The following is an 18,618-nucleotide window of genomic DNA, read 5'->3' as shown; positions in this document are numbered from 1 at the left end:
TAAGTATCATGAAAATCACCCACATGCACGCAGAAGTTTCGCGATGGTCTGATCATGTGGAAAGATTGAAGGTTGATGAGTTAATAGAATGAGATGCTGGCAACTTGGGAAGTAGTGGATAGATGGTGTGGAAGAAGTGCTAAAAAGACTAGGCATTGATGCCTTGATGTCCATGAAAACAAGTGCCTGCGCAATGTGTCTGAGGGCCTGACGTGACGTTGACGAGCCCTCTTTGTACGTACGTAGTGGCTATAGATGACGTTTTTTCTGGTCTGGATCACAGTTAGATTTCAAATTGTATGAATGAATATAACAATGAGAAGAATGTATCAAGCGTTATATGAATCACCCTCACGCACGCAGACCCGCAAACAAATTCGTATTCCATTGTCCCCACCCATCCATCACATCTATTGAAAGCGGTATAATTCACCGGCGAAATGTCCCCCTGGTATCGAAAAAGCCCCATAAACCTTCCATTTTACTGACTTCATGAATATTTAGGCCTTCTCCTGGCGTTATTGAATTCCATCTAGTTTTGCGTTTTATTTATTCGCAGTAAATTCCATCCGATTCGAACTTATTCGCTCGTGCTAATGTATTCGTATTTGGGCATTTGAGTACTTCATTTTCACGATACTTGTGATGTATGTATGTACTTGTTTCCAAGTACTGCTGAAAGTATTCTCCGAAACACGCGTATCGTCTACGTTTCGGCACGTGCCTATATGTTCCTCTGACGTTAAAATACCCATATAAACATAATCTTTCGCCTATGTAGAGAGAACCTTTTAAATCAGAGCAAATTTTCATCAATAAATCTCCCATTCCTCTTACATGTTCAAACCACCTTGGAGATGCTTTCGTCTATATGATCTCTGAAACAGACACGTATCGTCTACGTTTCGACACGTAGCCATACATGTATCACCCCATTCAGAAATTAATAACCGTCCTTCCTACATTGAAATACCCATATAAACATAATCCACAGCCTATGTAAGGTGTAGCATGCTCAAGTCAATTACATTTTGAGAGAGTCCATTTAGATCATTGCAAATTTTCATCAATGAATATCCCATTCCTCTTACATGTTCAAACCACCGTGAAGATGTTTCTATCCTTTCACCTATGCTATTGCCTCTACTAGGCAATTGTCGATTCTCTGTTTATATAATCACCCTTTGTAGCCTTCATTATTAGAAGTAAGTCTTCCTATGTCTCAGAGTTTCTCTACATGACTAGACCATCTAGGAACATATAGAGCCACTTATTTGTCATATGCTAATCCTACTTGAATTACTTGAAGGTTTTATATGTATTGTAAGTATTATTTTACATTGTTGTATTACCCCCAAGATTCTTTTTTTTTCCAACCCATCAATTTCCTCACATGGTCCACAGTAAGCATTATTACTTAAGAGTCTTTTCCGGGTTGCCTTAGAGAGAGAGAGAGAGAGAGAGAGAGAGAGAGAGAGAGAGAGAGAGAGAGAACTCAATAATCATTAATTAAATAATGAAATCATTTGGTAAATATAGAGAGAAATTGACAATTTATAAATAATTAATTGATTACTCAAAATATCTAATTAGAATTTTAATAGAATATAATAGATAGATAGACACTTATATAAGAACCTATTCATATTCAGTAGATAATTAGAAAATGATTAAGAAAAAATAACACAATGAATTAGAGGAAATAGCGAGTGAGCTAAAATCGTAAACTGTGATTCCTTAGGCCTATGGGCAAAGCATACTCACCCACTCTGTTGCAAAGTAGGCCTAGGTAGCCTAGTATCACCAGGCCCACCGCTTCTCGGAAATACTGGCCTCCAGCTGTCTTCCCCATGGGGAAGAACAAGAAGAAGGGTTGGGGGAATAAAAACACCAAGGGGATAAAGTTGGGGGAAAGTAGGGTGAAATGATAGGGAATGATTTTAGACAGGGGGAAAGTTAGAGAGAGTAGAAAACACTTGAAATATACACAAAAATTGCGAAGAAAGTTGAGGAAGTATTGACTGCTAATAATATGAAAGTTTAGGGAAAGAAACGGGTAATTAGATGAAAGTTTAGGGAAAGAAACAGGTAATTAGATGAAAGTTTAACGAAAGAAACTGACAAATCAGATGAAAGTTTAGGGAAAGAGATAGGCAATCAGATGAAAGTTTAGGGAAAGAAACGGGCAATCAGATGAAAGTTTAGGGAAAGAAACTGACAATAATATGAAAGTTTAGGGGAAGAAAAGGGTATTCAGATGAAAGTTTAGGGAAAGAAACGGGCAATCAGATGAAAGTTTAGGGAAAGAAACGGGTAATTAGATGAAAGTTTAGGGAAAGAAACAGGTAATTAGATGAAAGTTTAGGGAAAGATATTAGCTATCAGATGAAAGTTTAAGGAAAAAACTAGCAATTGAATGGGAGCTTTGGGTAAGAAACAGGCAATCAGATGAAAGTTTAGGGAAAAGAAATTAATCAGATGAAAATTTAGAGAAAGAAACGTAATTAGATGAAAGTTTAGGGAAAGAAGCTGCCAATAATAGGAAAGTTTACGGAAAGAAACAGGCAATAAGATGAAAGTTTAGAGAAAGAAACAGGCAATTAGATGAAAGTTTAGGGAAAGAAACAGGCAATCAGATGAAAGTTTAGGGAAAGAAACAGGCAATCAGGTGAAAGTTTAGGGAAAGAAACAGGCAATTAGATGAAAGTTTAGGGAAAGAAACAGGCAATTAGATGAAAGTTTAGGGAAAGAAACAGGCAATTAGATGAAAGTTTAGGGAAAGAAACAGGCAATGAGATGAAAGTTTAGAGAAAGAAACAGGCAATTAGATGAACGTTTAGGGAAAGAAACAGGCAATCAGATGAAAGTTTAGGGAAAGAAACAGGTAATCAGATGAAAGTTTAGGGAAAGAAACAGGCAATTAGATGAAAGTTTAGGGAAAGAAACAGGCAATTAGATGAAAGTTTAGGGAAAGAAACAGGCAATCAGATGAAAGTTTAGGGAAAGAAACAGGTAATCAGATGAAAGTTTAGGGAAAGAAACGGCCAATCAGATGAAAGTTTAGGGAAAGAAACAGGCAATTAGATGAAAGTTTAGGGAAAGAAACAGGCAATTAGATGAAAGTTTAGGGAAAGAAACAGGCAATCAGATGAAAGTTTAGGGAAAGAAACAGGTAATCAAATGAAAGTTTAGGGAAAGAAACAGGCAATGAGATGAAAGTTTAGGGAAAGAAACAGGCAATTAGATGAAAGTTTAGGGAAAGAAACAGGCAATTAGATGAAAGTTTAGGGAAAGAAACAGGCAATGAGATGAAAGTTTAGAGAAAGAAACAGGCAATTAGATGAAAGTTTAGGGAAATAAACAGGCAATTAGATGAAAGTTTAGGGAAAGAAACAGGCAATTAGATGAAAGTTTAGGGAAAGAAACAGGCAATCAGATGAAAGTTTAGGGAAATAAACAGGTAATGAGATGAAAGTTTAGGGAATGAAACAGGCAATCAGATGAAAGTTTAGAGAAAGAAACAGGCAATAAGATGAAAGTTTAGAGAAAGAAACAGGCAATTAGATGAACGTTTAGGGAAAGAAACAGGTAATCAGATGAAAGTTTAGGGAAAGAAACAGGTAATCAGATGAAAGTTTAGGGAAAGAAACAGGCAATTAGATGAAAGTTTAGGGAAAGAAACAGGCAATTAGATGAAAGTTTAGGGAAAGAAACAGGCAATTAGATGAAAGTTTAGGGAAAGAAACAGGCAATCAGATGAAAGTTTAGGGAAAGAAACAGGCAATTAGATGAAAGTTTAGGGAAAGAAACAGGCAATCAGATGAAAGTTTAGGGAAAGAAACAGGTAATCAAATGAAAGTTTAGGGAAAGAAACAGGCAATGAGATGAAAGTTTAGGGAAAGAAACAGGCAATGAGATGAAAGTTTAGGGAAAGAAACTGGCAATCAGATGAAAGTTTAGGGAAAGAAACAGGTAATCAAATGAAAGTTTAGGGAAAGAAACAGGCAATGAGATGAAAGTTTAGGGAAAGAAACAGGCAATTAGATGAAAGTTTAGGGAAAGAAACAGGCAATCAGATGAAAGTTTAGGGAAAGAAACAGGTAATCAGATGAAAGTTTAGGGAAAGAAACGGCCAATCAGATGAAAGTTTAGGGAAAGAAACAGGCAATTAGATGAAAGTTTAGGGAAAGAAACAGGCAATTAGATGAAAGTTTAGGGAAAGAAACAGGCAATCAGATGAAAGTTTAGGGAAAGAAACAGGTAATCAAATGAAAGTTTAGGGAAAGAAACAGGCAATGAGATGAAAGTTTAGGGAAAGAAACAGGCAATTAGATGAAAGTTTAGGGAAAGAAACAGGCAATCAGATGAAAGTTTAGGGAAAGAAACAGGTAATCAGATGAAAGTTTAGGGAAAGAAACGGCCAATCAGATGAAAGTTTAGGGAAAGAAACAGGCAATTAGATGAAAGTTTAGGGAAAGAAACGGCCAATCAGATGAAAGTTTAGGGAAAGAAACGGCCAATCAGATGAAAGTTTAGGGAAAGAAACAGGCAATTAGATGAAAGTTTAGGGAAAGAAACAGGCAATCAGATGAAAGTTTAGGGAAATAAACTGGCAATCAGATGAAAGTTTAGGGAAAGAAACTGGCAATCAGATGAAAGTTTAGGGAAAGAAACTGGCAATCAGATGAAAGTTTAGGGAAAGAAACAGGCAATTAGATGAAAGTTTAGGGAAAGAAACAGGCAATTAGATGAAAGTTTAGGGAAAGAAACTGGCAATGAGATGAAAGTTTAGGAAAAGAAACAGGCAATGAGATGAAAGTTTAGGGAAAGAAACAGGCAATGAGATGAAAGTTTAGGGAAAGAAACTGGCAATCAGATGAAAGTTTAGGGAAAGAAACTGGCAATCAGATGAAAGTTTAGGGAAAGAAACAGGCAATTAGATGAAAGTTTAGGGAAAGAAACTGGCAATCAGATGAAAGTTTAGGGAAGGAAACTGGCAATCAGATGAAAGTTTAGGGAAAGAAACTGGCAATCAGATGAAAGTTTAGGGAAAGAAACGGCCAATCAGATGAAAGTTTAGGGAAAGAAACGGCCAATCAGATGAAAGTTTAGGGAAAGAAACAGGCAATCAGATGAAAGTTTAGGGAAAGAAACAGGCAATGAGATGAAAATTTAGGGAAAGAAACAGGCAATCAGATGAAAGTTTAGGGAAAGAAACAGGCAATGAGATGAAAGTTTAGGGAAAGAAACAGGTAATCAGATGAAAGTTTAGGGAAAGAAACAGGCAATCAGATGAAAGTTTAGGGAAAGAAACAGGCAATCAGATGAAAGTTTAGGGAAAGAAACAGGCAATCAAATGAAAGTTTAGGGAAAGAAACAGGTAATCAGATGAAATTTTAGGGAAAAAAACAAGCAATCAGATGAAAGTTTAGGGAAATAAACAGGTAATGAGATGAAAGTTTAGGGAATGAAACAGGCAATCAGATGAAAGTTTAGGGAAATAAACAGGTAATGAGATGAAAGTTTAGGGAATGAAACAGGCAATCAGATGAAAGTTTAGAGAAAGAAACAGGTAATGAGATGAAAGTTTAGGGAATGAAACAGGCAATCAGATGAAAGTTTAGAGAAAGAAACAGGTAATGAGATGAAAGTTTAGGGAATGAAACAGGCAATCAGATGAAAGTTTAGGGAAATAAACAGGTAATGAGATGAAAGTTTAGGGAATGAAACAGGCAATCAGATGAAAGTTTAGGGAAATAAACAGGTAATGAGATGAAAGTTTAGGTAATGAAACAGGCAATCAGATGAAAGTTTAGGGAAATAAACAGGTAATGAGATGAAAGTTTAGGGAAAGAAACAGGCAATCAGATGAAAGTTTAGAGAAAGAAACAGGTAATCAAATGAAATTTTTGGGAAAGAAACCATAAAAATATAAACAGGAAGTATCCACCAATTTTCCTTTAACTCATGTGTTTTTTTAAGTTGTCTAATGTGAAGCCATAGTTAGTTAACTCTTATCATTTTTCTAGAGTTGATATCTCATTGCTAAGTCACCGAAAAGTATAATCTATTTAATTTTCTATTATCTATTAATTAATTTTCTATTTATTTTCCACCAGCGGATAAACCTTACATATCATAAAGCTGTTCAAACTATATTATTTCCACTTCTGTTAAAATAACCCTGATTTTTTTTCCATCAAATGAAGTCTTTCAAGAAATTTAAAGTCAAACAAACTCCAGAACAATTAAAAACAACTTGTTATGCATCGTTTAAAGTGTAGTTTTCCTCGTAAATATAAACCAATAATAAAGATATTGATAATAAAAAAAAAGTTTTTTCGAGTCCACGTGTTTCACTCGGAGGTCCAATGACGAAGAGCAACGGGAGACGTCCTGTCCCGGAGACCTCTCGGCCAATACTGACGGGAGTGACGGGTCAACTTACTTAGCAAGCAACAAACTCACGAGTCTCTCTCTCTCTCTCTCTCTCTCTCTCTCTCTCTCTCTCTCTCTCTCTCTCTCTCTCTCTCTCAGTGAGAACTTTTTTATTTTATAGTTTATATTTAATTATTTTAAGTCGTATGAGCTAAACTCTCTCTCTCTCTCTCTCTCTCTCTCTCTCTCTCTCTCTCTCTCTCTCTCTCTCTCTCTCTCATAACACTTACCTTAAATACTCTTTTCATATCACTTTCCCATCATAACCGAGTGACACTGTGTCCTGACACTCCTGACACCACATGGCACTCTTCTGACACCAGCCTGACACCTTAACAAAAAGCGAACCAGATCAAAAACAACGTATGAAAATGAGCAAAGAAAAAAATATATAAAATATCTTAAGTATTACTTTATGTCTTTTGAGTATCTTATATAAAAACAACTGTTCTATATATTTATATTAGAACCCCGGATTCGATCCCGAGAGAGGGGAAGTAAGTTTCTTTGGTCGCTGCAACCTCACCATCCTTGTGAGCTAAGGATGGGGAGTTTGGGAGAGCCTATAGATCTATCTGCCGAGTCATCAGCAGTCATTGCACTGGCTCTCCTTGGTCCTAGCTTGGGTGGGGAGAGGGCTTGGGTGCTGATCATATGTATATATGGTCAGTCTCATTTATGTTAAAAAAAAAAAAAAGATTAACTTTAGAAAAACAGTCAGTTGAGCTCCCATCGTCTCTATAATACCATTTTACCATAAACCTGTTTTATCATTATGGCCATTTTCATTTTTTTCATTTATATTTTAAGTCTTTTTAACCATCTAAATATAAAATATACTTAATTTTCCTTTCATGAATATAGAAATAATAAAATATCTATTTTGAGCTAAACCAGTTCACACCGGATATTACTCAAGTTATGAGTACGTTGTTACCTCACACTCAATCTCAGTGTCTTAAATGTCAATGAAAAGTTATTTATTTATTAAAATCGAATAAAATTCGATAAATAAACTGTTCTTTAGTAATTAATTTATTGGTATATAAGATCTCGATAGATAATTTCCCTTGATAGATAAGTAAAAAGTCGTTTTATACAAATATGTAATCTTAAAGGTGTGGCTGTTATGTGAGAGAGAGAGAGAGAGAGAGAGAGAGAGAGAGAGAGAGAGAGAGAGAGAGAGAGAGAGAGGGCCAATGAATATATTGGTATACAAGATTTCGATATATTATCGCCTTTGAAAGATAGAAAAAAAATGAGTTTTCCAACTTATAGACCTATCGTTATGCAAGCTTAAAAGTGTGTGGCTTTTTAGAGAGAGAGAGAGAGAGAGAGAGAGAGAGAGAGAGAGAGAGAGAGAGAGAGAGAGAGAGAGGCAATTGAATACATTAGTATACAAGATTTCTATATATTATATCCTTTGAAAGATAGAAAAAAAATGAGTTTTCCAACTTATAGACCTATCGTTATGTAAGCTTAAATGTGTGGCTTTTTGAGAGAGAGAGAGAGAGAGAGAGAGAGAGAGAGAGAGAGAGAGAGAGAGAGAGAGAGAGAATGTAAAGATTAATACGATCTCTAAAAGACAGTTTCCTGAAGAGATAAGATAACAGTGTCAATGCCACACTCACACACACCCAGTGGCTCTACGGTCTAGTGTGTGCTTACTTGTCTGTGACGAGTCTTGGCTTATTCTCTTCATTTATCATATTTCCTTTTGATATATTAGTGAGGATATTATTGATATTTATCATATATATCCTTCTCTTCTATTTGAGGTAGAAAATAAGTTTGTTAGAATACCGTTTATATGATAAAATTGACAATTAAAATCGTCACTTCTGTGCCAGTGTTGAACAAGTGTCCTACATCAGCCGAAAGTGTGATTTTAACAATTTTCTAACCGTTCAGTGAAATAACTTTAAAATATAATTATTGAAAGTAAAATAACTCATTTAATAATAATCCATATAAAAATGACATCCAAATTCAGTTAGATATTAATAAGATAATAGTCATAATCAGTACGACAATTGTTTTTCGAGTGTACGAAGATATGTTGAATAGTCTCCCATCAACGTGGTGTTAAGAACGTGTTGTTTCGCCATTTTTTCGCCCAGCGTTGCGTGATCTTGAATACGATTAAAGGAAATTAGATAATCTCGCTTCATTCTTTAAGATGTCTTCGCTTTTACACAGGTTTAATCAACGGATATTCTCCTATTTCCATGTTATTTGTGTTAGATCTCCGCTTTGTCCAAAAAGGACATTTTTTTTGTGTGTTGCTCATTTCCTGTGAGGTGTGGCTGTTGTGTGTGAGTATATATATATATATATATATGTATATATGTGTGTATATGTGTGTATCTGTGTATATAATAAACTTACATGCACATAAATTTACAAATTACATATTTACCCCTAGGCCTATAAACACTCGCTTATTGCAATCATGTAGACCTACCCGTGTTTAATTATATATAACTAACATTACTTTATTAAATATCCTCTTTGGAAGGAAAAGCAGAGGTAATATCAGTGGTAATAGTAGTAGTAGTACCAACAAAAAGTAGTTAAAATACTACCATAATAAGTTTGAAAACAGAAATCAAAGTTATGTAATAATACTTACTTTGATAAGAAACACTACTAGAAATATGGACTATGGTGTTGATAAGAAGAGAAACACTACTGATAACGTGAAGAGGTGTAGGCCTACTAGTTACTGAGAATTTTAAATCTGTTAATAAGGAGAGATATATCGAATAAGAATCGCTGTTATTTGCAGGAGAATAGAACGCCGTCCATGACCAGGAACGACACGATTAACGATTAGAAGCATTAAAAGCGAAGACGAATTAGGCCTATAGCCATGGACGGACGAGGCCTCCCCCCTCCTCCGCCTCCACCATTGGAGGACTATGATCTCCCCCCCGCCACCTTCCCCGCCAAAAGACTATTACCTACCTCCACCACCACCTCCTCCGGCAGACTACGAAATGGAGCCGCCTCCACCGCCCCCGCTTGATTACGAGTTGGAGCCGCTTCCACCGCCTCCAGTGCCTCCGCAGGACTATGACTTCGACCAGCTGCCGCCTCTGCCTCATCCATGTCCCGGCGGCTTCTACTCGGAGTCCGCGGCCATGCCGTCCCCGCCTCAAGACTACGCCCAACCTCAGTCGTCGGGTTTTCACCCCCAATCCTCGCGAGCGTCGTCTTCGCGAGGGTCTTTGCAGAGTGAGTCGTCTTCGGGAAGGTTTCTTTGGATCTGTTGAGTTGCCATATGAGGATTTATAAGTTCTATGACATTATAATCTTTGTTTATTTTTTGTTTGGTTACAGTATTTCATCATGAACTTTTGATACAGCATCTGACATTTATGATTTCAGTTGGATTTGTGTTTGTACCTTTGAATGTTCATAAGTCGAGGAACTTCTATTATCAATATTTATAATTTCCAAAGGTATAGAAAACGACTATGAGAGCATCGGTGGCAGCCGCCGCTCACTCACCCGATCTTCCGTTGGTTACTTTGCTACTTCGGCTCCGTCGAAGGGGGCCCCGTCCTCATCCGCCAGCCGAAGAATGTCGGAGTCTTCCATGGTGTCCTCGAGGCAGTCGCTGAACGCCCCCTCGTCCACCGCCTCCCCCAGCCGCAGGATGTCAGAGACTTCCATGGGTCCTCCGAGGGCCGTGCCGAACACCTCCACGATAAGAACCCGCAGGGCGTCTTCGGCTTCCATGAGCGCCTATGGACAGCAGAGGTACTTCCAACATGAGGGCCCGCAGACGGGCGGCGTGTACGGCACCATCAGCCGTGCCGCCAGGAGGTCCGCACCAGTGCAGGAGTATTCTTCGGGTAATTAGACGAGTATTTGTTGAACCTAGACTTTAGACGAGTATTTGGTGGAACCTAGACAGTAGACGAGTAATTGGTGGAACCTAGACTTCAGACGAGTATTTAGTGGAACCTAGACTTTAGACGAATATTTATTGGAACCTAGACTTTCGATGAGTATATAGTGGAACCTAGACTTTCGATGAGTATAGAGTGGAACCTAGACTTTAGATGAGTATTTGGTGGAACCTAGACTTTCGATGAGTATATAGTGGAACCTAGACTTTCGATGAGTATATAGTGGAACCTAGACTTTAGATGAGTATATAGTGGAACCTAGACTTTCGATGAGTATATAGTGGAACCTAGACTTTCGATGAGTATATAGTGGAACCTAGACTTTCGATGAGTATATAGTGGAACCTAGACTTTCGATGAGTATTTGGTGGAACCTAGACTTTCGATGAGTATATAGTGGAACCTAGACTTTCGATGAGTATATAGTGGAACCTAGACTTTCGATGAGTATTTGGTGGAACCTAGACTTTCGATGAGTATATAGTGGAACCTAGACTTTAGATGAGTATTTGGTGGAACCTAGACTTTAGATGAGTATTTGGTGGAACCTAGACTTTCGATGAGTATTTGGTGGAACCTAGACTTTAGATGAGTATTTGGTGGAACCTAGACTTTCGATGAGTATATAGTGGAACCTAGACTTTCGATGAGTATATAGTGGAACCTAGACTTTAGATGAGTATTTGGTGGAACCTAGACTTTCGATGAGTATATAGTGGAACCTAGACTTTAGATGAGTATATGGTGGAACCTAGACTTTCGATGAGTATATGGTGGAACCTAGACTTTAGATGAGTATTTGGTGGAACCTAGACTTTCGATGAGTATATGGTGGAACCTAGACTTTAGATGAGTATTTGGTGGAACATAGACTTTCGATGAGTATATGGTGGAACCTAGACTTTAGATGAGTATTTGGTGGAACCTAGACTTTCGATGAGTATATGGTGGAACCTAGACTTTCGATGAGTATTTGGTGGAACCTAGACTTTCGATGAGTATATGGTGGAACCTAGACTTTCGATGAGTATATAGTGGAACCTAGACTTTAGATGAGTATTTGGTGGAACCTAGACTTTCGATGAGTATATAGTGGAACCTAGACTTTCGATGAGTATATAGTGGAACCTAGACTTCAGGCGAGTATTCGGTGAAACCAAGACTTTAGACGAGTATTTGGTGGAGCCTAGACTTTGGACGAGTACTTAGTGGAGCCTAGACTTCAGACGAGTATTTGGTGGAACCAAGACTAGCCGGCAAAAGAATCGAGCATAGAATTCAATGTAGCTTTAACATTAGAATATGAATCATGTACCTGGGTGTTGCACAACTGTCTGAGCTCCTCTTGATCAGTTACTTTTGGACAACCTCCGAACTGAGATCCCCATAGCAGGATAATGCCACCGGTGCACCATGCGCTGTGCACTCAAGGCCCTTAGCCGCACCCACTTTTCGGAATGATGTTATGCGTCCTTAGCTGATTTCTTCAATCTTTCTGTCTTGCTTCTTCCCCCTCCTTGCACTGAGGTGATGAATGGTCTCCCCGGTACCAGCACAGGGCCGTAATCTCTGTTATCTAAGTGGGTCGTCTTATAAGTATCTAACGCTTAATTAGATACTTATAATTTATAAGTATTTAAAGCATAAGACTCTATTTATATTTTTATAAATATCCAATGCTTGACTAAATATTTATATTTTTATAAGTATCTAATGCTTGACTAAATACTTATATTTTTATAAATATCTAATGCTCTAAATACTTATATTTTTATAAATATCTAATGTTTGACTAAATACTTATATTTTATAAATATCTAAGGCTTGACTAAATACTTATATTTTTATAAATATCTAAGGCTTGACTAAATATATATATTTTTATAAATATCTAATGCTTTAAATACTTATATTTTTATGAATATTTAATGCTTGACTAAATACTTATATTTTTATAAATATCTAAGGCTTGACTAAATACTTATATTTTTATAAATATCTAAGGCTTTAAATACTAATATTTTTATAAATATTTAATGCTTGACTAAATACTTATATCTTTATAAGTAACCAATGCTTTAAATACTTATATTTTTATAAATATCTAATGCTTGACTAAATACTTATATTTTTATAAATATCTAAGGCTTGAGTAAATGCTTATATTTTTATAAATATCTAAGGCTTGACTAAATACTTATATTTCTATAAATATCTTAGGCTTGACTAAATACTTATATTTTTATAAATATCTAATGCTTTAAATACTTATATTTTTATAAATATCTAATGCTTGACTAAATACTTATATTTCTATAAATATCTAATGCTTTAAATACTTATATTTTTATAAATATCTAATGCTTGACTAAATACTTATATTTCTATAAATATCTAATGCTTTAAATACTTATATTTTTATAAATATCCAATGCTTGACTAAATACTTATATTTTTATAAATATCTAAGGCTTGACTAAATACTTATATTTTTATAAATATCTAATGCTTTAAATACTTATATTTTTATAAATATCTAATGCTTGACTAAATACTTATATTTTTATAAATATCTAAGGCTTGACTAAATGCTTATATTTTTATGAATATCTAATGCTTTAAATACTTATATTTTTATAAATATTTAATGCTTGACTAAATACTTATATTTTTATAAATATCTAATGCTTGACTAAATACTTATATTTTTATAAATATCTAATGCTTGACTAAATACTTATATTTTTATAAATATCTAATGCTTGACTAAATACTTATATTTTTATAAATATCTAAGGCTTGACTAAATGCTTATATTTTTATGAATATCTAATGCTTTAAATACTTATATTTTTATAAATATTTAATGCTTGACTAAATACTTATATTTTTATAAATATTTAATGCTTGACTAAATACTTATATTTTTATAAATATCTAATGCTTGACTAAATACTTATATTTTTATAAATATCTAAGGCTTGACTAAATGCTTATATTTTTATGAATATCTAATGCTTTAAATACTTATATTTTTATAAATATTTAATGCTTGACTAAATACTTATATTTTTATAAATATCTAATGCTTGACTAAATACTTATATTTTTATAAATATCTAATGCTTTAAATACTTATATTTTTATAAATATCTAATGCTTGACTAAATACTTATATTTTTATAAATATCTAAGGCTTGACTAAATGCTTATATTTTTATAAATATCTAAGGCTTGACCAAATACTTATATTTTATAAATATCTAATGCTTGACTAAATACTTATATATATTTTTATAAATATCTAATGCTTTAAATACTTATATTTTTATAAATATCTAATGCTTGACTAAATACTTATATTTTTATAAATATCTAATGCTTGACTAAATACTTATATTTTTATAAATATCTAAGGCTTGACTAAATGCTTATATTTTTATGAATATCTAATGCTTTAAATACTTATATTTTTATAAATATCTAATGCTTGACTAAATACTTATATTTCTATAAATATCTAATGCTTTAAATACTTATATTTTTATAAATATTTAATGCTTGACTAAATACTTATATTTTTATAAATATCTAATGCTTTAAATACTTATATTTTTATAAATATCTAATGCTTGACTAAATACTTATATTTTTATAAATATCTAAGGCTTGACTAAATACTTATATTTTTATGAATATCTAATGCTTTAAATACTTATATTTTTATAAATATTTAATGCTTGACTAAATACTTATATTTTTATAAATATTTAATGCTTGACTAAATACTTATATTTTTATAAATATCTAATGCTTGACTAAATACTTATATTTTTATAAATATCTAAGGCTTGACTAAATGCTTATATTTTTATGAATATCTAATGCTTTAAATACTTATATTTTTATAAATATTTAATGCTTGACTAAATACTTATATTTTTATAAATATCTAATGCTTGACTAAATACTTATATTTTTATAAATATCTAATGCTTTAAATACTTATATTTTTATAAATATCTAATGCTTGACTAAATACTTATATTTTTATAAATATCTAAGGCTTGACTAAATGCTTATATTTTTATAAATATCTAAGGCTTGACCAAATACTTATATTTTATAAATATCTAATGCTTGACTAAATACTTATATATATTTTTATAAATATCTAATGCTTTAAATACTTATATTTTTATAAATATCTCATGCTTTAAATACTTATATTTTTATAAATATTTAATGCTTGACTAAATACTTATATTTTTATAAATATCTAAGGCTTGACTAAATACTTATATTTTTATAAAAATCCAATGCTTGACTAAATACTTATATTTTTATAAATATCTAAGGCTTGACTAAATACTTATATTTTTATAAAAATCCAATGCTTGACTAAATACTTATATTCTTATAGATATCTAATGCTTGACTAAATACTTATTACCTATAAATATATAAAGCTTAACTAAATACTTATGATTTATAAGTATCTAAAACTTAACCAAACACTTATAATTTATAAGTATCCAGAGCCTTTTAAATAGAAAATATTTTTATTTTCAATTTTATGGGAAATATATTGGTCGATAGGAGCTCTCAATTTCAAATATATTCGAATTCATAGTAAATATATTTACTGATATATATTCCCATTACAATATTAATAAGCCCATATCAAAATGTATTTCATTTATTGAAAATATATTTACTAAACAATAACTTGTGACGGAAGCACCTTAGAAGAATATATTTACTTTAGGTAAACTAATTGATATATTTCCTGAATGACTGTTCTTATAAAGACCCGATTTAATTCGTCTGTTCAATGGCTATTTATCATTATTTCCCAAAATGGAGTACTGCATACAGTTTTCCTTATGTGGCACACCAGAGACAGTAAAGGTCATAATTGTATGAGTTTCTTCCTTAACGGTAACAACAACAACAACAATAATAACAATAATAATAACTAAAGTGGCTCTCGGTAGAGCGCAGACCTCCGCCACGGCAGCTTATTTCTCGACCATTTACTTGACGTGGATTTTCAAACACTCAAATATGAACCAAGTTTGAAATCTCTGTGACAACGATGTCCAAACTTATGGCTGATTACATGAATTGGACATTTTACTTGACCCTGACCTTGATTTTGACCTTGACCTTCCAAAATTTAATAATTTCCAGCTTTTTACATAACACTTAATCCCTGCAAATTTTATTACTCTACGATTATAATTGTGGCCAGGAAACTGTTCACGAACAAACGCACAAACACGGGCAAAAACATAACCTCCTTCCAATAATAATAATAGTAATTAGAATAATTAATCGCAAGCAGGCTATGTTATCTGTTCATCCCAATTACCATCTATGATTCAAGTGATTAGATAACTCCCTCAATTGATAAAGAGATAGCAGCCCACTTCATGGACCAAAATGAATGCCAAGTTACTGCACTTTTCAAACTAAATAAACGAAAGACTGCATTTAGCACGAGAGCGTTCTCGCTCTAACCAGGATGTTCGTTGACTCGATCCTTCCCTTCACTGCTTCTGTTCTCCCCCAAGTCTTGCATCTGCCGGTCCTACAAGAAGCTGAAAGTCTAGTTCTTTAATTTACGATATAGCCTCGCTCGGGCACTGTGGGAATCTCTCTTTGGGCTAGGGCACTGTGTAGACCTTTCGTTGAGCTAGGGCACTGTGGACCTCTCTTTAGGCTAGGACACTGCGCGAATCTCTCTTTGGGCTATGGCACTGCGTAGATCTTTCTTTGATCTAGGGCACTGTGGACCTCTCCGTAGGCTAGGGCACTGTGTGAAACTCCCTTTGGGCTAGGGCACTGCATAGACCCCTTCCTTGAGCTGGGACACTGTAGACCTCTCTTTGAGCTAGGGCTGTGCGTGGAAAATTTGTCGCATATCCCGTAAGCATCTGCATTTGAAAAAGATTTATAGATAATTTCATAGGTAACAGTTACCAGATCCCTTAAAGTATTACATAGACTAGATTTTAAATGCATTTGGTAATATAACGCATAAAGTATGGAATGACTGTATCGAACGACACACAATAACCGAATCCCTTTACTACTCTTTGAAACTGTGAGATACAGTCTAAATACACCAACTCTCTCGCCTTTACAGCCGAAGCATACGGGACAATTCGACGCCGGACCACCATGAACCGTACATCGGCTGTGATGGAAGTCGACGAACTGTATTACAACATGCAGCTGCCGTCGAACAGGGACATCATGGACATCCGAGACATGAAATGGGAGAGCCAGGGGTATGATAATGTTCTTTCTTGTTTGGTGTTTGAGGTTTTGAAGCTTCTAAGTTACTGGTAAAGCCAGGTTTGTACAAAACATTATATCTTACAGGGAGAACCGAAGGTACGACAGTCTCTCTTGTTACTTGTAAGTTTCCGGAGGAGTCATGTACGATAACTTCTCTTCTTGATTAGAAAATTAAGTTTTTAATCATGTAAATCATAGAGACAGGATATCTTTAACCTTTCATATTACTAAAGATTCTGATCTTGAGGCTTAAAAAGACATTAGGGTTCTGTCTGTGTAAAGGACTTAACTTCATCCAGCTCGTAGACCACGAAGAAACGCTTGACAATAGTCAGAGGGGTGTGGGGGCATATGGAAAGCCAGATGTATAATGATGTTCATTGTCATTCATTTTGCAACTAGCAGTGAATAAGAAAAGAAAAAAGAACCAAAAAGATTTATTTTAGTCTTAGAAACTTTGTATGTTCTGCACATGCAATTTTTATTGAAACAAATTAATGGCCAGCATTTATTTGACAGAATAACACCCTTTTAACTTTACAGTAGGGTAATTTACAGATTACTTGCGAAGTATTCCTCATCTACAGCATAGCATAGAACTCACAGCCGTACCAATAGAATACTTATTCAGATATTTAAACAATGAGTTTTAACAAATCACCCATCCAGATTTAACCCACGGATTGGGTGAAAAAGTCTAAAGCAGTTAACATTTAGTCACTTCCTACCAGTACGTACTACATAGAATATCTTAAGCGAGACACCTCTATATCACATTCTCCAATGGCTGGGGAAGAGTATCATGAGCAGTGTAAGTTTTTACTTTGCTAATTTTGTTAATAAATTCATAAACTAATTGATCATCTTTCCATAGGAGTAGTTTGGGTTCGGGAAACAGCGACTCGCCGTCTTTGACTTCGATCGGCACAGGTAACAGCGCCTTCAAAAGGATCGTCTACGAGCAGATTGTTGATCCCGAGCACCTGCTGAAGCTGAGGCCAGTGCCGGGAGTTGTATGGCAGGAGGGGTGAGTCTTCTTCTTTTTTTTTCCTTGTACTAGTATTTCTCCTCAACTTCCTGCTACTACATCTTACTGCTATATGGAAGAGCACCGATTCTCTACTTTGATTGTGACAGTTCTCCTGCTTGATAGGGCACTGTCACTGTCCCTTGCCTCTGCCATTCATGAGTGGCCTTTAAACCTTTAAATCTTTAAAGGAAAAAGTGTACTTGGGTTTATGATACAGGAATGGAAAATGAGAAGAGGGAAAGAGAACGTTTCCTAGCTGAGTTTGGGATGCAAGAAACGGTGGTTGTACTAGGTGATTTGAATGCAAAAGATGGGTAGCTGGAAAAACTTACCAAAATTGTTTTTTTCTTTTTTTTGATGGCTGAGTTTGGAAAACACAAAACTATGGTTGTGCTAGGTGATTTGAATGTAAACGATAGGGGTAGCAAGAAATATTCAGTTATTAAAGTTGATTTTTTTCCTTGAGTGTGGAAAACACAAAACTATGGTTGCCCCAGGGGATTTGAATGCAAAAGATGGGTAGTAGGAAAGAGACAGTTACTAAAGGTATTCTTCCTCTGGCTGAATTTGGAAAGCACAAAGCTATGGTTGCGCTAGGTGATTTGAATGCAAAAGATGGGGTGGCAAGAAAAAGACAGATGGAGGTTTTCATTGTTTTGTCGCTCCTCTCTTCTATTCTCAGCGACATTGTTTTTCACGTCTTCCATCCCCTTCTCAGACTATCATTTCAAAACAAGCGCCTCCTTGCAACCCGTTGCCGCTCGCACCAGCTCCCCACCCTCCGCTACATTCCGAGCAACGGGAGATAAAATCCCAATGGCATCCGGCATTTGTCGTGAGTCGCCTGTCCGAGTACCAATCGGACGCGTTGTTTCTTCGCTCCTCAAGTGAATCTATGGTAGAGTTAATAACTCTTTTTGACATATC

General features: G+C 34.8%; 3 protein-coding genes across 3 annotated transcripts in view; 2 read left to right on the top strand and 1 right to left on the bottom strand.

Annotated features, from left to right (window-relative positions):
- Window positions 1-2,008, bottom strand: part of LOC137618817 (carbonic anhydrase-related protein 10-like) — a 65,351-nt gene extending 63,343 nt beyond the window's left edge. Inside the window, exon 1 of the mRNA XM_068349024.1 lies at window positions 1,765-2,008. Within this exon, the coding sequence (XP_068205125.1) occupies window positions 1,765-1,852 (88 nt within the window). The 5' untranslated portion in view covers window positions 1,853-2,008. The remainder of the gene's footprint in view (window positions 1-1,764) is intronic.
- Window positions 1-18,618, top strand: part of LOC137618818 (uncharacterized) — a 413,063-nt gene that overhangs the window by 51,583 nt on the left and 342,862 nt on the right. The window lies entirely within an intron of this gene.
- Cyfip (Cytoplasmic FMR1-interacting protein Sra-1) overlaps window positions 8,986-18,618 on the top strand; it is a 128,246-nt gene continuing 118,613 nt past the window's right edge. The window contains 5 exon segments of the mRNA XM_068349023.1: window positions 8,986-9,366; window positions 9,368-9,675; window positions 9,903-10,298; window positions 16,507-16,651; window positions 17,536-17,688. Of these exon segments, the coding sequence (XP_068205124.1) occupies window positions 9,311-9,366; window positions 9,368-9,675; window positions 9,903-10,298; window positions 16,507-16,651; window positions 17,536-17,688 (1,058 nt within the window). The 5' untranslated portion in view covers window positions 8,986-9,310.

Source organism: Palaemon carinicauda, chromosome 25, assembly GCF_036898095.1.
Source record: "Palaemon carinicauda isolate YSFRI2023 chromosome 25, ASM3689809v2, whole genome shotgun sequence".
Lineage (NCBI taxonomy): Eukaryota > Metazoa > Arthropoda > Malacostraca > Decapoda > Palaemonidae > Palaemon > Palaemon carinicauda.
Note: the sequence above shows the minus strand (reverse complement) of the source record. Positions and strands in the feature narration are given on the sequence as shown.